Genomic DNA, 14,744 nt, shown 5'->3' on the forward strand with positions numbered 1-14,744 from the left:
GGGCGTCAGCAGCTGGCTTTCAGTAAGTCCGAGTCCGAGACCAGAACGGACATCATCCTTTCAATTCGCACTGGACTGCGTAGGTATCGTAACATATTCTTTTAGGTAAAAGAGGAAGCATTCTCTAAGAGCCCGGATAGCTCAGTCGGTAGAGCATCAGACTTTTAATCTGAGGGTCCAGGGTTCAAGTCCCTGTTCGGGCGCTAAGTTTTTGTGGGAATCTGCATTTACAAACAATCATTGTTAGGCTGTATTGTTTGATAAGAGCATTATAATAACAAAATAATCACTTTCTTTTGGAAGGAAATGTAAATTGGACCAAAGTTTCGAACTAAAATAAGAGAGAACAGCATTGTGTTAAAGGACTAGCTATATAAACGAGGGGCACGGGTCCCCAAAGGAGGAGTTAAGAGAAAGGACCGAATGAACTGTCATCCCCAAAGGAGGAACAACAACACGAACCACCCAGGACCCCCAGTGCTCCCAGGGGCTAAACGACCAGCCAAAGAGCACACATGGAGGGACCCCTGGCTCCAGCTGCATAGACAGCAGAGGATGTCGGACCCTGCTCAAAGGGAGGAGAAGGCCCTGGTCCTGAGAAGGCTCGATGCCCCAGTGTAGGGGAACGCCAAGGACAGGGGAGCCGGAGTGGGTGGGTTGGTGAGCAGGGGGAGAGGGGATGGCATGGGGGGTTGAAATGTAAATAAAGAAAATATCTAATATAAATAAATAAATAAATAAATAAATAAATAAATAAATAAATAAATAAACGAGGAATACGTCAAGGAGAGTCAAAAGATGGAGAAGTTAATGTTAATAATATACTTCATTTACTAGACTATTTGAAAATCTTATTTTAACCCTAAGTTGGTGTTTTAAAATCAGCATCTCAACCAATTTTTAAATTATCTTCCGTAATCTTCAGGTTTAGAAGAAAGTATTTTTATTTCAGGTACTTAATAATCACTTTTAGTAGTCGGCTTCATGTGTTTGTTTTGGTTTGTTTCTTTTTTTTGTTTTTTTTGGGGGGGAGGGTTGTTTGTTTGTTTGTTTTTGTTTTGTTTTGTTTTTTTGGATTTGGTTTTTTCGAGACAGGGTTTCTCTGTGTAGCCCTGGCTGTCCTGGAACTCACTCTGTAGACCAGGCTGGCCTTGAACTCAGAAATCCACCTGCCTCTGCCTCCCAGAGTGCTGGGATTACAGGCGTGCGCCACCACTGCCGGCCGTTTCTTTTTTTTATTCGATATATTTTTTATTTACATTTCAAATGCTTTCCCCTTTTCTGCCCCCCCTCCCTGAAAGTCCCATAAGCCCCCTTCCCTCCCCCTGTTTCCCCATCCACCCCTTCCCACTTCCCTGTTGGGTACTGCCCTATACTGCTACACTGAGTCTTTCCAGAACCAGGGGTCACTCCTCCGTTCTTCTTGGACATCATGGTTTGTTTCGATATTGATAAAATTGGAGTGATATGCAAAATGGGATATAGAATAATGTATATAATTTCCGAAAGGTCCTTGGGAGAGGGGGTTCCATGGTGTAATGGTTAGCACTCTGGACTCTGAATCCAGCGATCCGAGTTCAAATCTCGGTGGAACCTTAACATTTTGCTACTTAGTACAGCAGCATTATAATAAACATATTTGTTTGCAATTTTTCATGCTTAGTATGTCTGATACAGATCTTTAGTAGAACTTAGCAAAAAACCTTCAATACACCAAGATCTGAGGTGAATTAGAGTATAAGAATACTTATTTCGACGACGTTTGTCATGTCTTGTCTGTAAATATGGAAGCAATCTTTCGTTTTGTTGGCAAGAGAAAGTTGATAGCCAAGCCCTGGCTCGTTATCATAAAACTAAAGAGGCCTTCAGGAGAAAAACTCTGGCGTGGCAGCGGTGGGATTCGAACCCACGCCTCCGAAGAGACTGGAGCCTAAATCCAGCGCCTTAGACCGCTCGGCCACGCTACCCGCATGGAGACAGCCATTTCCCGTTGTCTTCCTAAGAGAGTAGAAGGAAGTCTGTTCCCAGATCACAACCACGAACGCACCCAATTTTCTTTTGTTGCTGTATGTGTCAAACCCGGAATGAGGCCTCACCGGGACCCTGGACGACATAGTAAAGAGGCGAAACAAATGGACCAAAAGACACAGAGATTCACAACAGAACAAGTTTATTTAGTGGGATCAAATCTGGGAACCGAGCGAGTCTGAGCCTGGTAGCTGCGCAAGGAGCAGCCCGAGCTGTGCACTGCTGGGAGCTCAGATTTCGTTAGTCTCCCTCTCTGTTTTCTCACCTGCGTCCACCCTTACTGCCACCTCGCTCACGCGCCTTCCACGCTCTACATTTCCTTCTGCTGACCGCTGAGGTCTCCACCCTAGCTCCTCGGCCGCTCCGCCCGGTTTCCATGCGCGCGCTCCCACGCCACCCTTTTTTTTTTTTTTTTTTTCCTATGCTGGTGTCCGTAAGCCGAAAGGAGGCGCCGCCCGCCAGGTGGCTCTGTGGCGCAATGGATAGCGCATTGGACTTCTAGTGATGAAATAAGCGATTCAAAGGTTGTGGGTTCGAATCCCACCAGAGTCGATTTTATTCCTGTTTTTAAAACCTCTTCTTGGCTTTGATTTAAAGACCCGCAAATAAAGCTCAGTTCCAACCTCAGTCTGTCGCTCCGCTCTTTACTTACCTGTCTGCCCCAGGACTTGGGCCGTGGAGAGCAGGCCTAAAGGTGGGAGAAGGGTATGGGCAAGTAGGCGTGGCGCCAACATAAAGGCAGGCCCCTGGCTAGGGGACACACCGGGATTTAATAACGATTTTATTCCATGCACTAGGGACTCGGGAAGGGACTGGGACTGGACTAGGGTAGAGCGGGTACAATGCTACACACAGGGTAGTGGGACAGGGGAAAGGGATGGGGAAATATATATTTATATAGATACTCTAATATAGACCACATCTCACCCGCGCGCTCAGCCCGCGCGCCCCGCTGCCCTCCTCGCCCGGATCCCTCTCCCGCCCTCTGGCTGGAGTCTCTACACCACCCCCAATCCCCGCCCCAGCCCCCCAAAGCTCAGGGCCAAGGTCTCCAAAACGCGGGCGGCGGGAGTGGCGGGGCCTTGGGCGCCCCGTCTTGTCTGTAAGGCGGCGGCGGCGGCAGCAGTCCGGTGAGAGGCGCCGGTGCGCCCGAATCCCCGGCGCGAGGGGAGCAGCGGGATGGGGACCAGGCGAGGCGGGGACTGGGGGGGCCCTGGTGCACTGGGGGGCGCTGGTGCAGCGCGGGGCCAAGGATCGGTGAGGCGGGGTCCAGCGGTGGGCGCGGCGCTGGGAGCCCGGGGTCGACGGCCTCCGGCCGGGGCGGCTTGGGGCGCCGGTAGCCGTGCAGCGCGGAGGAAAGCTGGGAGCGTGCGGCCGGGCTGGCGTCGTGCGCGAAGGCCGCCAAGCGAAGCAGGCACTCGCGGAAGCCGGACAGGTAGCAGCTGGCGAGCGCCTCGGCGTCCTGGCCCGGGGACCGGGGGACCCCTGGTGCGGCCGGCGGGAGGACAGGCGGGCAGGGCGGGGGCCCGACGGGGCGGGGCGCAGAGAGACCGCGGTCGGACGGGCGCACAGACAGGGGCGGGAGGCCGGACGGACGTGCGGAGGAGGGCAGTGGGGGAGACACAGAGACAGACACGCGCGGGTGTTATTAAGGTCGCCTGGGGGCGCAGCCGGCCGCTCCCCCACGCCCCAGCCACCTCGGAGCCCGCCCCTTCCCCAGCCCGAGCCTTCCGGGCCCCGCCCGCCCTCCCGCCGCTGCCCCACCCCCCGCGCTGTACCCGGGGGCTCCACCCGGCTTCGCTCCCTCAAGTAGCCCACGGCGAACTCCAGTATCTCCGCTTTCTCCAGCTTCGGGTTCCGGAGGTTCTACAGACGGGGGCAGGGGCGCAGAGACAGAAAGGGGTGGGGAGAGAGGGGGAAAGTGGCTAGGGGAAGAAGGGAGGGGCGGATGCGGGAGCTGCGGGTGCCCCCAGGACTCGCGACCGACCGAACGTGGAGAGGACCGAGAAAGGTCCCTGTCCCACCCTGAGACGAGACCGTGCAACCTGAGGGACTGGAACCAGTTCCCAACATGCGCGGTGTAGGAAACAGCGACCCGGATGGTGAAAACCACCGCAGAACTGCAGCTCATTGGTCAGGGGTGGGGGCAGATGAGGACATTTAGCAGCCCCGAGCGGGGCAGTGGCGCACGCTGGAAGCTCGGTTTACAGAGCCGGACAGGACACTTACAGGCCAGCAAGGCGGAGAAGATCGAATTCTGAGAGCGAGAGGGGGGTCTGGGATGGATGGGTCAGGATGCCTTGGGACCAGAGTCGCCGCTCCCGCTTATGTCCCCACCCCAGTGGGAAGCTCTGGGACACAGGCACAGGGTGCTTAAGGGCCTGGGGCCAGCGGTGGGACTGACCTGGTCCCGGGTCCTCTCCAGCAGCAGCAGCCTCAGCTCTTCTAGGCTGCGGTTGATGCGGTCCCGGCGCCGCTTCTCCACCAACGGCTTCAGCATCTGTGACCAGCGGGAAAGGAAGAGCGGGCCGACCGGACCGAGACTCAGCGCCGCCACGCGAGCGTCCGGTCCTGCCGCTGGGGAAGCCCCCACGCGCCCCTTTCCCCAAACCCCGGGTTGCTTGGGACTGCTGCACTGGCGATAATCCACCTGCCTCGCTGGCTTCACTCTCACTCCCTGCTACCTCCCAGTTCCCTCGGCTCGGTTTCAGTGGCTCGCCCACTTCTCCTCCCCTTTTCTCTACATCTCTCTATCTTGTGTGGTCTCCCTGTCCGTGTATCACTGAAGAACTTTAGGGACACTCTTTGCCCCCGAGCTACTGAGCCACGCGATACAGACCTAAGGTGAAAGGTAGACACATTGTGCGACCACACCTCCTCTTCTCGCCTAGAAGTCGCCAGTCGTTCTCCTAAGACCTCTCCCCGGCCTCGCACCTCCGGAACCAATGACTCAAAGGTCTTCTCTTTGAGTCAGATGTGGGTTCCCAGGCACATGGACACAACAGTGTCCATAGTGTAGCTTCGTGGGGTTTTTGTTTTGTTTTTTGGTAGGGGCGCCTCGAACTTGTGATAATCCACCTGCCTCAGCTTCCCGAGCCCTAGAATAGGCCATGATGCCCAAATTCTGGCACTTTCCAGGCCACAAGCCGCAGCCCACAACAGTGCAAACCCCTAGACCTCGGCTTCCCCAGCCCGCGCAGGTTGGGCTCTGAGCCTGTCCTCTTTATACTTTACAGGTTTTGCATCGCACGAGCACCTCGGTCTTTTCACTCCTGCGTCTCCATCCTCACCCCTAACCCACAGAGTTTTAACCATTTAAGTCCTCTGGCCGGAACAGAGACCCTATCTCCCTCCCTTCCCACCTCTCACCTTGGGGCCGTCCCTATTCTCAGCTCGCTCCCGGGTGACCATTGCTCCTCCGGACCCTTCGGTGGACCCCGCGCGTGCTGCCTAGATCCTTATATCCCGCCGCGGCAGGGTAGGAGGGCTAGGGCCCGGCCCCGCCCCGTCCAGCCCCTGGATGCCCAGGGCAAGGACCCCCGGCACGAGGCTCCCGGAAAGGCAGGGAGTGAAGGGGGAGGGGAAGGGGAGGAACTATCCCCAAGAGTGGGAAGTGAGGGGAGGAACGGGCCACAGGCCGGGTTAGGACCATAAAGCTATATAATAAGGCGGGACCCAACAGGAGGGAGAAGGATATGGGGGGGGGGGGAGTCTAAGTGAACTGGGCAGAACTCACTTAGGCATGAAATTTGGGGATCTCCTAGACTAGTAGATTTCTTAGAGGTTTACTTAATCCCACCAACACTGAAGTAAGTATTAGCACGCTTCCGCCTCCAGGCTGAATATTAGAATCTTCCTAAAGACGCAGAGAAGATCTTCCGGATTCTACTGGTTGGCTGTGGGAAAAGACACCGTAGTGCCTGTCCCTTCTACTCAGTCCCCACAATAACTCCGGTACTTATCCCTGCAGACGTAGTAATAAGAAGAATCTGCTGCCAACCTGATTCTATAGATATTGTAGAAGAGAAATGGCTTGAGTCCCCGGGAACAGATTTTTCTTAAGGATGGCTGGACTAAGGGAGCTCAAAGGAAACTTCTAGGCTATAAAAAAAAATTCCTTAAAGTACACTTGATCTTTTCCATAAAGGTCGAGAAGCGATATCTTTCCATTTATATGAATTTGGTCTAAAACTAAATCCAGGAGTACAGCTAGCAGAAAAACCTCACAGAGCGCACCAGTTGGTGGGATCTCTGGAGGCCTCTAGTGACTGTAGCGGAGCAGGAAAACATGAGATTTGCTAAAGGGACAAGAAAGGGTTGGTTGCAAAACGGGATCCGCACCCACCTCAAACCAAGAGCGTGACCTCTGCGGAAGGAAGGCTATGTCAACACGTGGAGCTTCAGGACGAAGTGCCTGAGAAGGTAAAATCGAAATTTAACACGACAAGAAGACTTGAGGAAAGAACATAATAAAGACGGGGCTACAGACCGAGCCAGACTGTGATGCCCGAGCCGTGGAGTCAGAGACACAGTGGAGCCTCCTCCCAGAGGCCCTCCACATGCTGAGAGGTTTTGCTGGCAGAGGCTGCCAGAGCAGGAGGGGCCCGGTACTTGAGAAAGGGGCTCCCATTTGGGATTAGGGGCCTCAGTACGACCCACCTTCCCCTATTCCAGCCAAATGGGAGCACAGATGTGTGGCCCCAGCAGGCCCCACCGCCCCCCTCCTTGGGAACCAGGATTGGGGTTGAGTTTTTCTCACCTGCACGTGAGGCTCGGGGCCTGAGGCAGTTTGCACCCGGGTGTGGGGCCGCCCCTGGCCATATGGAAAGACTTTATGGCCCGGTGGCCGGATCTAAGGGAGAGAAAGAATGGCCTGTCGCTCCACCCACCTCAATCCTTCTGTACAACCTTTTCCCACACCTAGAAGGATGAGGCTCTGCCTCTGAGACATTCATATAGCCTCATTATGAGCTTTCACTCTATCTGCATTGGTGGTTCAGTGGTAGAATTCTCGCCTGCCACGCGGGAGGCCCGGGTTCGATTCCCGGCCAATGCACATTAGTAATTCTCTTGTTTCCGAAACTTCCCACTCCAATTAGGAGAAAATACAATTGACATCAAGCAACTATTCTTTTTGCACTTTAACATCTCAACCGAAACTGAAATGTAGTGTTTTGATTCTGTGGCCGGCTAGAACATTCCAGAATTAGTCTCTGACTCTGTAGGTCCTCACAACCTAACCCTAACCCTGGGGAGTTCTGGCTGCCTCGACGCACATCCGTGTCCACACCTCCAAAGGCGCGACCCAGAGAAAGGACACGGAGCTGGGATCCCTGCCCAGAGATCCTCTCCTTCCTCAGTGGGGCACAGCCAGGTCTTCCCGGTCTTTCCTTCTTCCTCTCTCTCCCTCTCTTTTTCTGTTCTCTGAAGCACCTTTTCCCCAGGTCCAATCCTGGGCATTTCAGTTTTCCGTTTTTGCTGGTCCCTGAGCACTTTTCAGCGACTCCATCTCTGATAGTTTTTTCCGGTCTTTCGGCGACTTCTGCTGGGGTCTCTCCGGGTCTAAGGTGTTCTTTCCGGCTTCTGAGTCTCACGACCCTCCCTGCTCCCTCTCTGGGCCTCTCCCAGCTCTCTCAACGCCTTTCCTGGTCCCTGTCGCCTCCGGCGACCCTGCGCTCCCACGCTCGCACCCCCAGTTCCCTGCAGCTCCCTGGCCCGCCCCTTGCCGGCAGCTTTGATCCCGCACGCGCCGCGCCCGGGAAGGGCGGGACCCGGCACGGCCACCTGCCGGGGCCACTTGTGAGCGACCCGGGGGCCCTGACGCCCCGCGCGGGCTTTCCGCTCCCCTCGGAGCGCTCCGCCACCCTCCGTGCCCCTCCTCCCGGCCTTCTCAGGCTCGCACCGTCTCAATTCCTGTTGAAGCCTTCCTCTCCTCTCTGGGCTGTTTCCTATGTTGCAGCAGGGTCTCGGAAAGTATCAGTGACAACCTTGCCTTCTCGGTTCCAAGCAGGGGCTGTAGCCCTAGGAGAAAAGTAAACAGTCTTGGCATCTCTGTGAGCCCAACTGGTACCTTTGCCCACTCAGCCTAAATCTGTGTGTGCCTGCTATGTGTCCACTCTTGTTAGACTTTCGCGGTACACTGGCTCAGAGCTCTCCTGAAATGTACATTTATTGGCAGGGATGGTGGTGTAGGACCGGAAACATCCAAGAAGGCAGAATAGGATAATTTCACATGGTTGTAAGGATAATTGCAAAGATGTGACAGTGAGGTACTAGTTCGATCGAAGCAGTCAGAGGCAACTTCACGGGGGTGAGAATATCTCAGCATGGTCAACCATGAGTCCAAGCAAGACGAGCAAGTCCTGTAGAAAAGAGATTTGCTGGTGGCAGCTAGAGAAAGTGAATCTGGAACAGAGAATTTGGGGATGGCAGATGTAAGATGGAATATAAGGTGAAAAAATAAAAGGTAAGTCAGGCACAGTCCATTTCACAGGGTTTTGGACGCTTGGGGATTAGTCTACATGGAGAATTCAAGGCCAGCCTTGGCGACAAAGACTACTTCCGAATTGGCATCCTAGTTTGAGCCATTGTTCTGTAAGAAAGAGTAGCAGTTAGAGAGTGCCGCTTTCCCAACATCGTGCCCTCCATCTCCCCGACCCCGATGGGAAAGGGGTCTTCCCTGCTGCCGAAGCTGATTCCCCACCCCCACCTGACATCAACTCACCCATCTCCAGCCCCACCCCAGATCCTGGTTTTTCCCACGGGCCCCAGAAGTGCTATAGGCCATTTGATGAGAAACGTGCAAAGGACTCATTTTGAAAAGTAGGAAAACAAACCTACTGATTTAAGAAAATAGGTTTTCCCGATAGGCTAAAAGTCCGGGGAGGGGGCACAAGAACTTCAAGTGCAAGGCTGATTCACCATGATGCTCATGCGAACGAGGAATCCTGAAAACAGTCTGGGGAAAGTTCCGACAAGGTATTCATAGGGGCCATAAAATTCTGTAAATTGCACATACACACCAAGAAAAAGAAATATACAAAGTAGGTAGGCAGTCTGCCGAGAATATCGTCGAGGTCCACCAGGAGTTAGGTTGCTTTTCTGGCATTTCTCAATGTTAGCCTTACTGGCTATCAATTGTCATCACAATCGGCATTGTACGAATTGCTGAGACAAAGCCTTGCTTGTCTTACTGTTTTACCTCAGTGACAGTTTCTCAGAATTTTTTCCCATTAGTACTGAGGCTTGAACCCAGAGTTTCCCCCTCCATTTGTCAGCTTTTATTTGTTTGTTTGTTTGTTTGTTTGTTTGTTTGTTTTTTGAGGCAGGGTTTCTCTGTGTAGCCCTGGCTGTCCTGGAACTTGCTCTATAGACCAGGCTGGCCTCAAAGTCAGAGATCTGCCTGACTCTGCATTCCGGAGTGCTGGGACTAAAAGTGTGTGGCACCACTGCCCAGTGCCAGTTTTTTAAAGATGTAAATCATTACATTCTTTGCTTTGTTCTAAATATTACTTACTATGCCTAGTTTTATATTTTTCCTTTTAAAATTTATGTATACCGGACAGTAGCAGCACACACTTTTAAACCCAGGACCTGGGAGGCAGAGGCAGGAGCATCTCTATGAGTTCCCGGACAGCCAGGGCTACAAAGAGAAACCCCGTCTTGAAAAACCAAAAATAAAAATAAAAAAAGCATGTACTTTTCCGGCCCTCCGAGTCTAAGATCACACTCCAGTGAGACTAGTTGAATGAACTGAGTAATTTGACTCCAGTTCCTTGCTCTAAAGCAGATGTGGTCTGTGAAGAGGTTGCTGTGATGGCTGTGTCCTGGTAGTGCATGTACAGGCATCTGTCTCTCCACACTCTCTCTATGGTGGCCACACTGAAGTTCAGGGGAGGGCGGCACATGGCCACATGAAGGCCTCTAGGGATGCAGTCGGTGAAGAACTAGGAGCAGCTGGTGGTCCTCTTAATGTCCCCTCTCCTGCTGGGACAGCTCCCAGGCCTGGCTTTCAAACTTCTAGTTCTTTCCTTTTAGTTCTTCAAAAGGAAAGTGGTCTCCTTAGAACGCCCTCGGTCCTGAATTGGGGATGTTCCTAGAAGGCTCTTTCCAAAGCCTTGGAAAGTAGAAAATCTCACTCTCTCAGCCAAAGCAGCAAAATAGGGGAGACTTCTAGGCTCCTAAAGCAACTGTGGCCTGGCTTCCTAGTCTTTTGTTCTATGATTCAAAACTAAACTGGGGCATCTCAGACTCTGATAAAATAGAAAAGAGTACTTTTTTCTTTTCTTTTTATTCCTTCCTTTTCCTCCCTTTCTTTTTTTTTCTTGTTTGTTTGTTTGTTTGTTTGTTTTGAGGAAGGGTCTCAACAGGAAAGCACTTACAAACTTTAAAGACCTTAGCTTCAAAAGTTGAACCCTGCCTGCCATTTCTTCAATCCTCAGAACATACTCATCCTACCTGCTCTGTTCTAGGCCCCACAGAGACAACTCTGAACAAAGCAGATGGTGAGCTCCGCCCTTACTGGGTTCTGCGCTTGTAGGAACACAGTCCATGTGCGTTACATAAACTATTTGGCAGTCAGTAAATATGATGGAGCGAAAGCAGAGAAAGGGAGTAGAGGGTAAAAACTATAACCCTGCAAAGCCTCGTCCTGGGAGAATGGAATGCCAGGGTGTGGTGGTATCTGAAGTCCTAGCACTTTTTTTTTTCTTGTTTGTTGTTTTGGTTTTTGGTTTTTTTGAGACACGGTTTCTCTGTGTAGCCCTGGCTGTCCTGGAACTCACTCTGTAGACCAGACTGGCCTCAAACACAGAAATCCACCTGCCTCTGCCTCTGCCTCCCAAGTGCTGGGATCAAAGGCGTGGGCCATCACCGCCCAGCTAGTTCTAGCACTTGAGAGGCAGAAGCTGGAAGATTAGGAATTCAAGATCTTCCCCAACTACATAAGGAGTCTGAGGCCTGAACTACATGAGACCATGCGTACAGAGAGGGGGGAGGAAGTGAATGGTGTTTGCTGTGTACTTCAGCAATTTATGTTAGCTAGGAACGTTCAACTTCTATTTTATCCAATGAACTATTGAACTATACACTCTGTTACACAATCACTTATTTAGAGTTGGTCATGATGGCACGCACCTTAATCCCAGCACTCAGGAGGAAGAGGCAGGCAGAGGGCTATGATTTGAGGCCCAGCCTAGTTTACAAAGGGAGTTTCCATGATAGCCAGAGGTACAGAAGAAACACTAAGTCAGCCCAATGTGGTGGCACACATCTTTAATCCCAGAACTCAGGAAGCAGAGGCAAGTGGATTTCTGTAAATTCCAGGCCAGCCTGGTCTACACAGTAAGTTTCCAGGACAGCAAAACCCTGCCTCAAAAAGGACAAACAAAAACCGGTAATAAAATTAACTATAATTTTATTCATTTATTTGAGTCAAGGTCTCCTGCAGCCTCTAAATAACTTTGAACTTCTGACCTTCTTGCCTCCACCTCCCAAGTAACTGATTTAAAAACATGCACCTTCACCCAGTTTCATGAGTCGAGGGGGCTCGAAGGCCTTTGCACATGTTAGGCTAGCACTCAACCAAATTAACCACACCCCAGCCCTGAAGTCATGTTAACCTTAGTTATCCTAGAGAATCAGCAGTGGGTGGCTCCGTTGGGTGTGCTCACGCTCACGATGTCTGTTTGTTACCTGTCGGCTGGCTATCCCTTGAGTACTTTCTTCCTTTCAGACACAACAAAGCAATCCAAAATTATCTGATAACTTCAACCCCAGCTCCGAATCATCCTTTTACCCAAAGAGCTTTGGTTCACATTGGCAAAGAATGGCATTTCTTGGCTGATGGATAGAGGATTTTTTGTGTGTTTTATGTGTTTTGATTTGTTTTATGTGCTGGGGCGCCTACCAGCGTGTCTTTTGCTTCTGGGTTCACTCAAGGGAGAGGGTGTTTGGTAGGTAAGAAGCTGGCCAGGAAGGAACTGAGGGACTGCATTGTCAGAGGCGCCTTTGTGGACGGACACCCCTGAAGCGGAAGTTATGTCGCTCCTCCTACATCAGGAACTGAGGCATTGGAGCCTTCTGCCACACGGATGCTTTGGTGAAGGATCTGCATCCTCAAAAGCTTGATGTCATTAGACTATCGAGTGCCTAGTGGTTTTGACACACACACCTTTTTGTGAGGCTCATGGAAGAATTGGGTCATTATTATTTGAGATGTGAGTTCCTCTATGAATACGACACTTGACACTTGTATCATGAATATTTATATAATATGCTACCCTTATGAATATTCGTACATTTTCTTTAAAATCTGCTACACAGAACCCATGGGACCTCTGCTCCATGCCACCTCCCCCCTCTAGTATTACTTTGCTTTGCTAAATAAACTTTGCTCAGGTTGTCTATATCTGTTGACCATTTCTTCCATCCAAGGAGAACAGAGCTGAGAGTCCCCATAACAGGAAGCTGTGCATGTGAGGATTTCTACACACACTACAAATAGTACAGTTCCAAAAAATGAGTTTCTGTTGACACTGCCCATGGACTCTGAAGGGATGGAATCAGATTCCTGCTTCCACAAGGGAAGAGTCTGTTTCTAAGGGCGAGCATCTGACTACTGTTCATTGAGTAGTGTGATGGTTAACCTTGACAAAGGAAGTGAGGCCAGAGGGGGTTCAAAGGGGTAGAGGAAGGCAGGGAGGCAATGTGCTCTTGCTCTACAGAAGAACAAGAAACGGGATGTTGACTGAAGGGGAGCACAGGGTTTAGGCAACATCTCCCTCTGTTTGCTGGCCTTGTCTCCAGTTGGCTTGCATCAACGGTATATTCTGAGTAATTGGGAAAGAATAGAGGCCCATGTAGCTCATCACTCTGGAAGCTGGGAAGCCTGAGATCATGGTGCCAGCATATCTGGTGAGAGCTTTCTTGTTGCATCAGAATTTGGTCAAGGGAATCGCGGGGCGGCAGAGTAAGTAAGCTTATTGGAGTTGCTTCTTCTTGAGATATCATCGTCATGAGGGACCCACTCATGTGACATCCTGTAGTTCAAATAATGTCCCAAAGGCCCTGCCTGCCATCAGATCACACACCTGGGGCTTAAGTGTCTTTTCACACGAGAGTTCCAAGGACACACAGCAGATAGTTTTGTTGTTCTGAATGAAATCACCGTTTCTGGAAGCCAGTAGGAGCAATACAGTAGAGAAGAAAACTTGGATGATATGGAAACCAGAGCAACGTGTGCCACAGAGGTGGAAAGTGTAGCTATGGGGGGCATGGTTGCAGTGATCAGAGAGAGGAAGAGCAGTGGTGGTGAGCTACTTGAGTTGTGGAGTCGGGGGAACCATTTTCCCAGTGAAGCAGAAAGCAGAGCCTCAGCCCCACACAAATAGCAGTAGGCAACTGAAGAAAGCTGGAAGGGAGAGAGGCGTCCCGCCCGCACCAGAAAAGACTTTTTTCCCGGTGCCAAACACTCAGCCCTGAAAATACATATATGGCAGCATTATACAGATTCAACAGGTTATATTTGGATATGTGTGTGTGTGTGTGTGTGTGTGTGTATACATATACTTAAATGCATGCAATAACAATTAGAAAAATAAGGCCGTGCATTTGAAGGAGAGCTGGGAGGAGTGTATGGGAAGTTTGAAGGGAGTCTGTGGAAATGAGATATGTAATCAAATCACAAATCTCAAAAGTAAAAATTAGTAGAGGGCAAGGAGAAAGGGTGATTCGTGGGTTTTGGCGAGAGTCGTAAAGTAGTGAAAAAAGATGAGCGAGTCCGATTGGAGCCGGGAAATTTCGAGAGCCGACAGAGTTAGGAGTCTTTTAATTCACAGTAGTCATACCGAGGCGCTACCGAGCCGGTCCTAGGTGACTGAATCCCAGCGGGAGCTTCTCCAAGGAAAGAACCGGAAAACGAAATGAACTACTTCGGGACAGCAAGGTTTAATACCAAAACTACTAGCGCTGTGAGCAGGATTCGAACCTGCGCGGGGAGACCCCATTGGATTTCGAGTCCAACGCCTTAACCACTCGGCCATCACAGCCGCGTGCGGCCCTTTGCCTGTAGAGCTATAGCTGGCTATCAAGGCCCTCGACCCCTGCTGATTTCGCCGGAGGGGGGAGGGGGGTTTCCTTTTTTTTAAAAGCAGCTATGCGCATGCGCTACGACTAGAACGCCAGGTCCAGGCCTTGTCTTGAGCAGTAACATCTTCCCAAGGCTCTCTTCTCAAAGAGCCACCGTGAAACCCCAATAAAACTAGCACCCTTCGTATAACAGACTTTCTCAGGGTTGAGCAGCGGGGTCTCAAGAATCAGAGGCCTGCAACTGAATACTCTTAAAAGTGCACAGGGACGCTGGCATTAAGAGTATATTTAGGCAAGAGAATATTAGGCTAGGAAGGTCTGACGGAGGCAGCATAGATGTCAACAATCCCAATCCGGCAATAATATACCACTTCACACATAAATCAGGCACCGCTGGGATTCGAACCCAGGATCTCCTGTTTACTAGACAGGCGCTTTAACCAGCTAAGCCACGGCGCCAACGAGGTTACTCTATAACCTCAAAGCAGATCAGCTTTTAGAGGCAGGTAGCAAGTGGTGAGAGGGAGAGCCGTATATTTTGACCAAGTCTGACCTGGATTTCCTATTACTCACCCCACCCAAGCTCCCCTCTTCTAAATTGTAAGTTCAAGGACTGGTGTCCCAACTAA

General features: G+C 51.2%; 1 protein-coding gene and 7 non-coding genes across 8 annotated transcripts; 4 read left to right on the forward strand and 4 right to left on the reverse strand.

Moving 5' to 3' along the window:
• The first annotated feature begins 130 nt into the window (after positions 1–130).
• Positions 131–203, forward strand: Trnak-uuu (transfer RNA lysine (anticodon UUU)). The gene has a single exon. It is a non-coding gene; the product is annotated as a tRNA-Lys (tRNA).
• Positions 204–1,524: 1,321 nt separating this feature from the next.
• On the forward strand, positions 1,525–1,596 carry Trnaq-cug (transfer RNA glutamine (anticodon CUG)). Its single transcript has one exon. It is a non-coding gene; the product is annotated as a tRNA-Gln (tRNA).
• Positions 1,597–1,885: 289 nt separating this feature from the next.
• Positions 1,886–1,967, reverse strand: Trnal-uag (transfer RNA leucine (anticodon UAG)). Its single transcript has one exon. It is a non-coding gene; the product is annotated as a tRNA-Leu (tRNA).
• Positions 1,968–2,153: 186 nt separating this feature from the next.
• On the reverse strand, positions 2,154–4,687 carry Hes7 (hes family bHLH transcription factor 7). Its single transcript, XM_052195264.1, has 3 exons — positions 4,433–4,687; positions 3,807–3,894; positions 2,154–3,513 (listed from the first exon to the last, which is right to left on the reverse strand). The coding sequence occupies exons 1-3, from the start codon at positions 4,526–4,528 to the stop codon at positions 3,065–3,067; spliced, it is 633 nt and encodes a 210-aa protein (XP_052051224.1). The 5' UTR covers positions 4,529–4,687; the 3' UTR covers positions 2,154–3,064.
• Trnar-ucu (transfer RNA arginine (anticodon UCU)) lies at positions 2,493–2,580 on the forward strand. The gene is given in 2 exon segments: positions 2,493–2,529; positions 2,545–2,580. It is a non-coding gene; the product is annotated as a tRNA-Arg (tRNA).
• A 2,326-nt stretch (positions 4,688–7,013) lies between the features above and the next one.
• Trnag-gcc (transfer RNA glycine (anticodon GCC)) lies at positions 7,014–7,084 on the forward strand. The gene has a single exon. It is a non-coding gene; the product is annotated as a tRNA-Gly (tRNA).
• A 6,909-nt stretch (positions 7,085–13,993) lies between these two features.
• Trnas-cga (transfer RNA serine (anticodon CGA)) lies at positions 13,994–14,075 on the reverse strand. Its single transcript has one exon. It is a non-coding gene; the product is annotated as a tRNA-Ser (tRNA).
• A 425-nt stretch (positions 14,076–14,500) lies between these two features.
• Positions 14,501–14,574, reverse strand: Trnat-agu (transfer RNA threonine (anticodon AGU)). The gene has a single exon. It is a non-coding gene; the product is annotated as a tRNA-Thr (tRNA).
• Between the last annotated feature and the right edge of the window lie 170 nt (positions 14,575–14,744).

This window comes from Apodemus sylvaticus, chromosome 10, assembly GCF_947179515.1.
Source record: "Apodemus sylvaticus chromosome 10, mApoSyl1.1, whole genome shotgun sequence".
In the NCBI taxonomy this organism is placed as follows: Eukaryota; Metazoa; Chordata; class Mammalia; order Rodentia; family Muridae; genus Apodemus; species Apodemus sylvaticus.

Bases quoted from the DNA above. Each gene is read 5' to 3' on its own strand.
- Hes7 (XM_052195264.1), bottom strand. From the start codon at position 4,528: ATGCTGAAGCCGTTGGTGGAGAAGCGGCGCCGGGACCGCATCAACCGC. The intron at 3,895-4,432 runs GTCAGTCCCACC...CCCCGTCTGTAG, and splicing joins TGGAGAGGACCCGGGACCAG to AACCTCCGGAACCCGAAGCT. The intron at 3,514-3,806 runs GTACAGCGCGGG...CGGCCGCACCAG, and splicing joins AAGCCGGGTGGAGCCCCCGG to GGGTCCCCCGGTCCCCGGGC.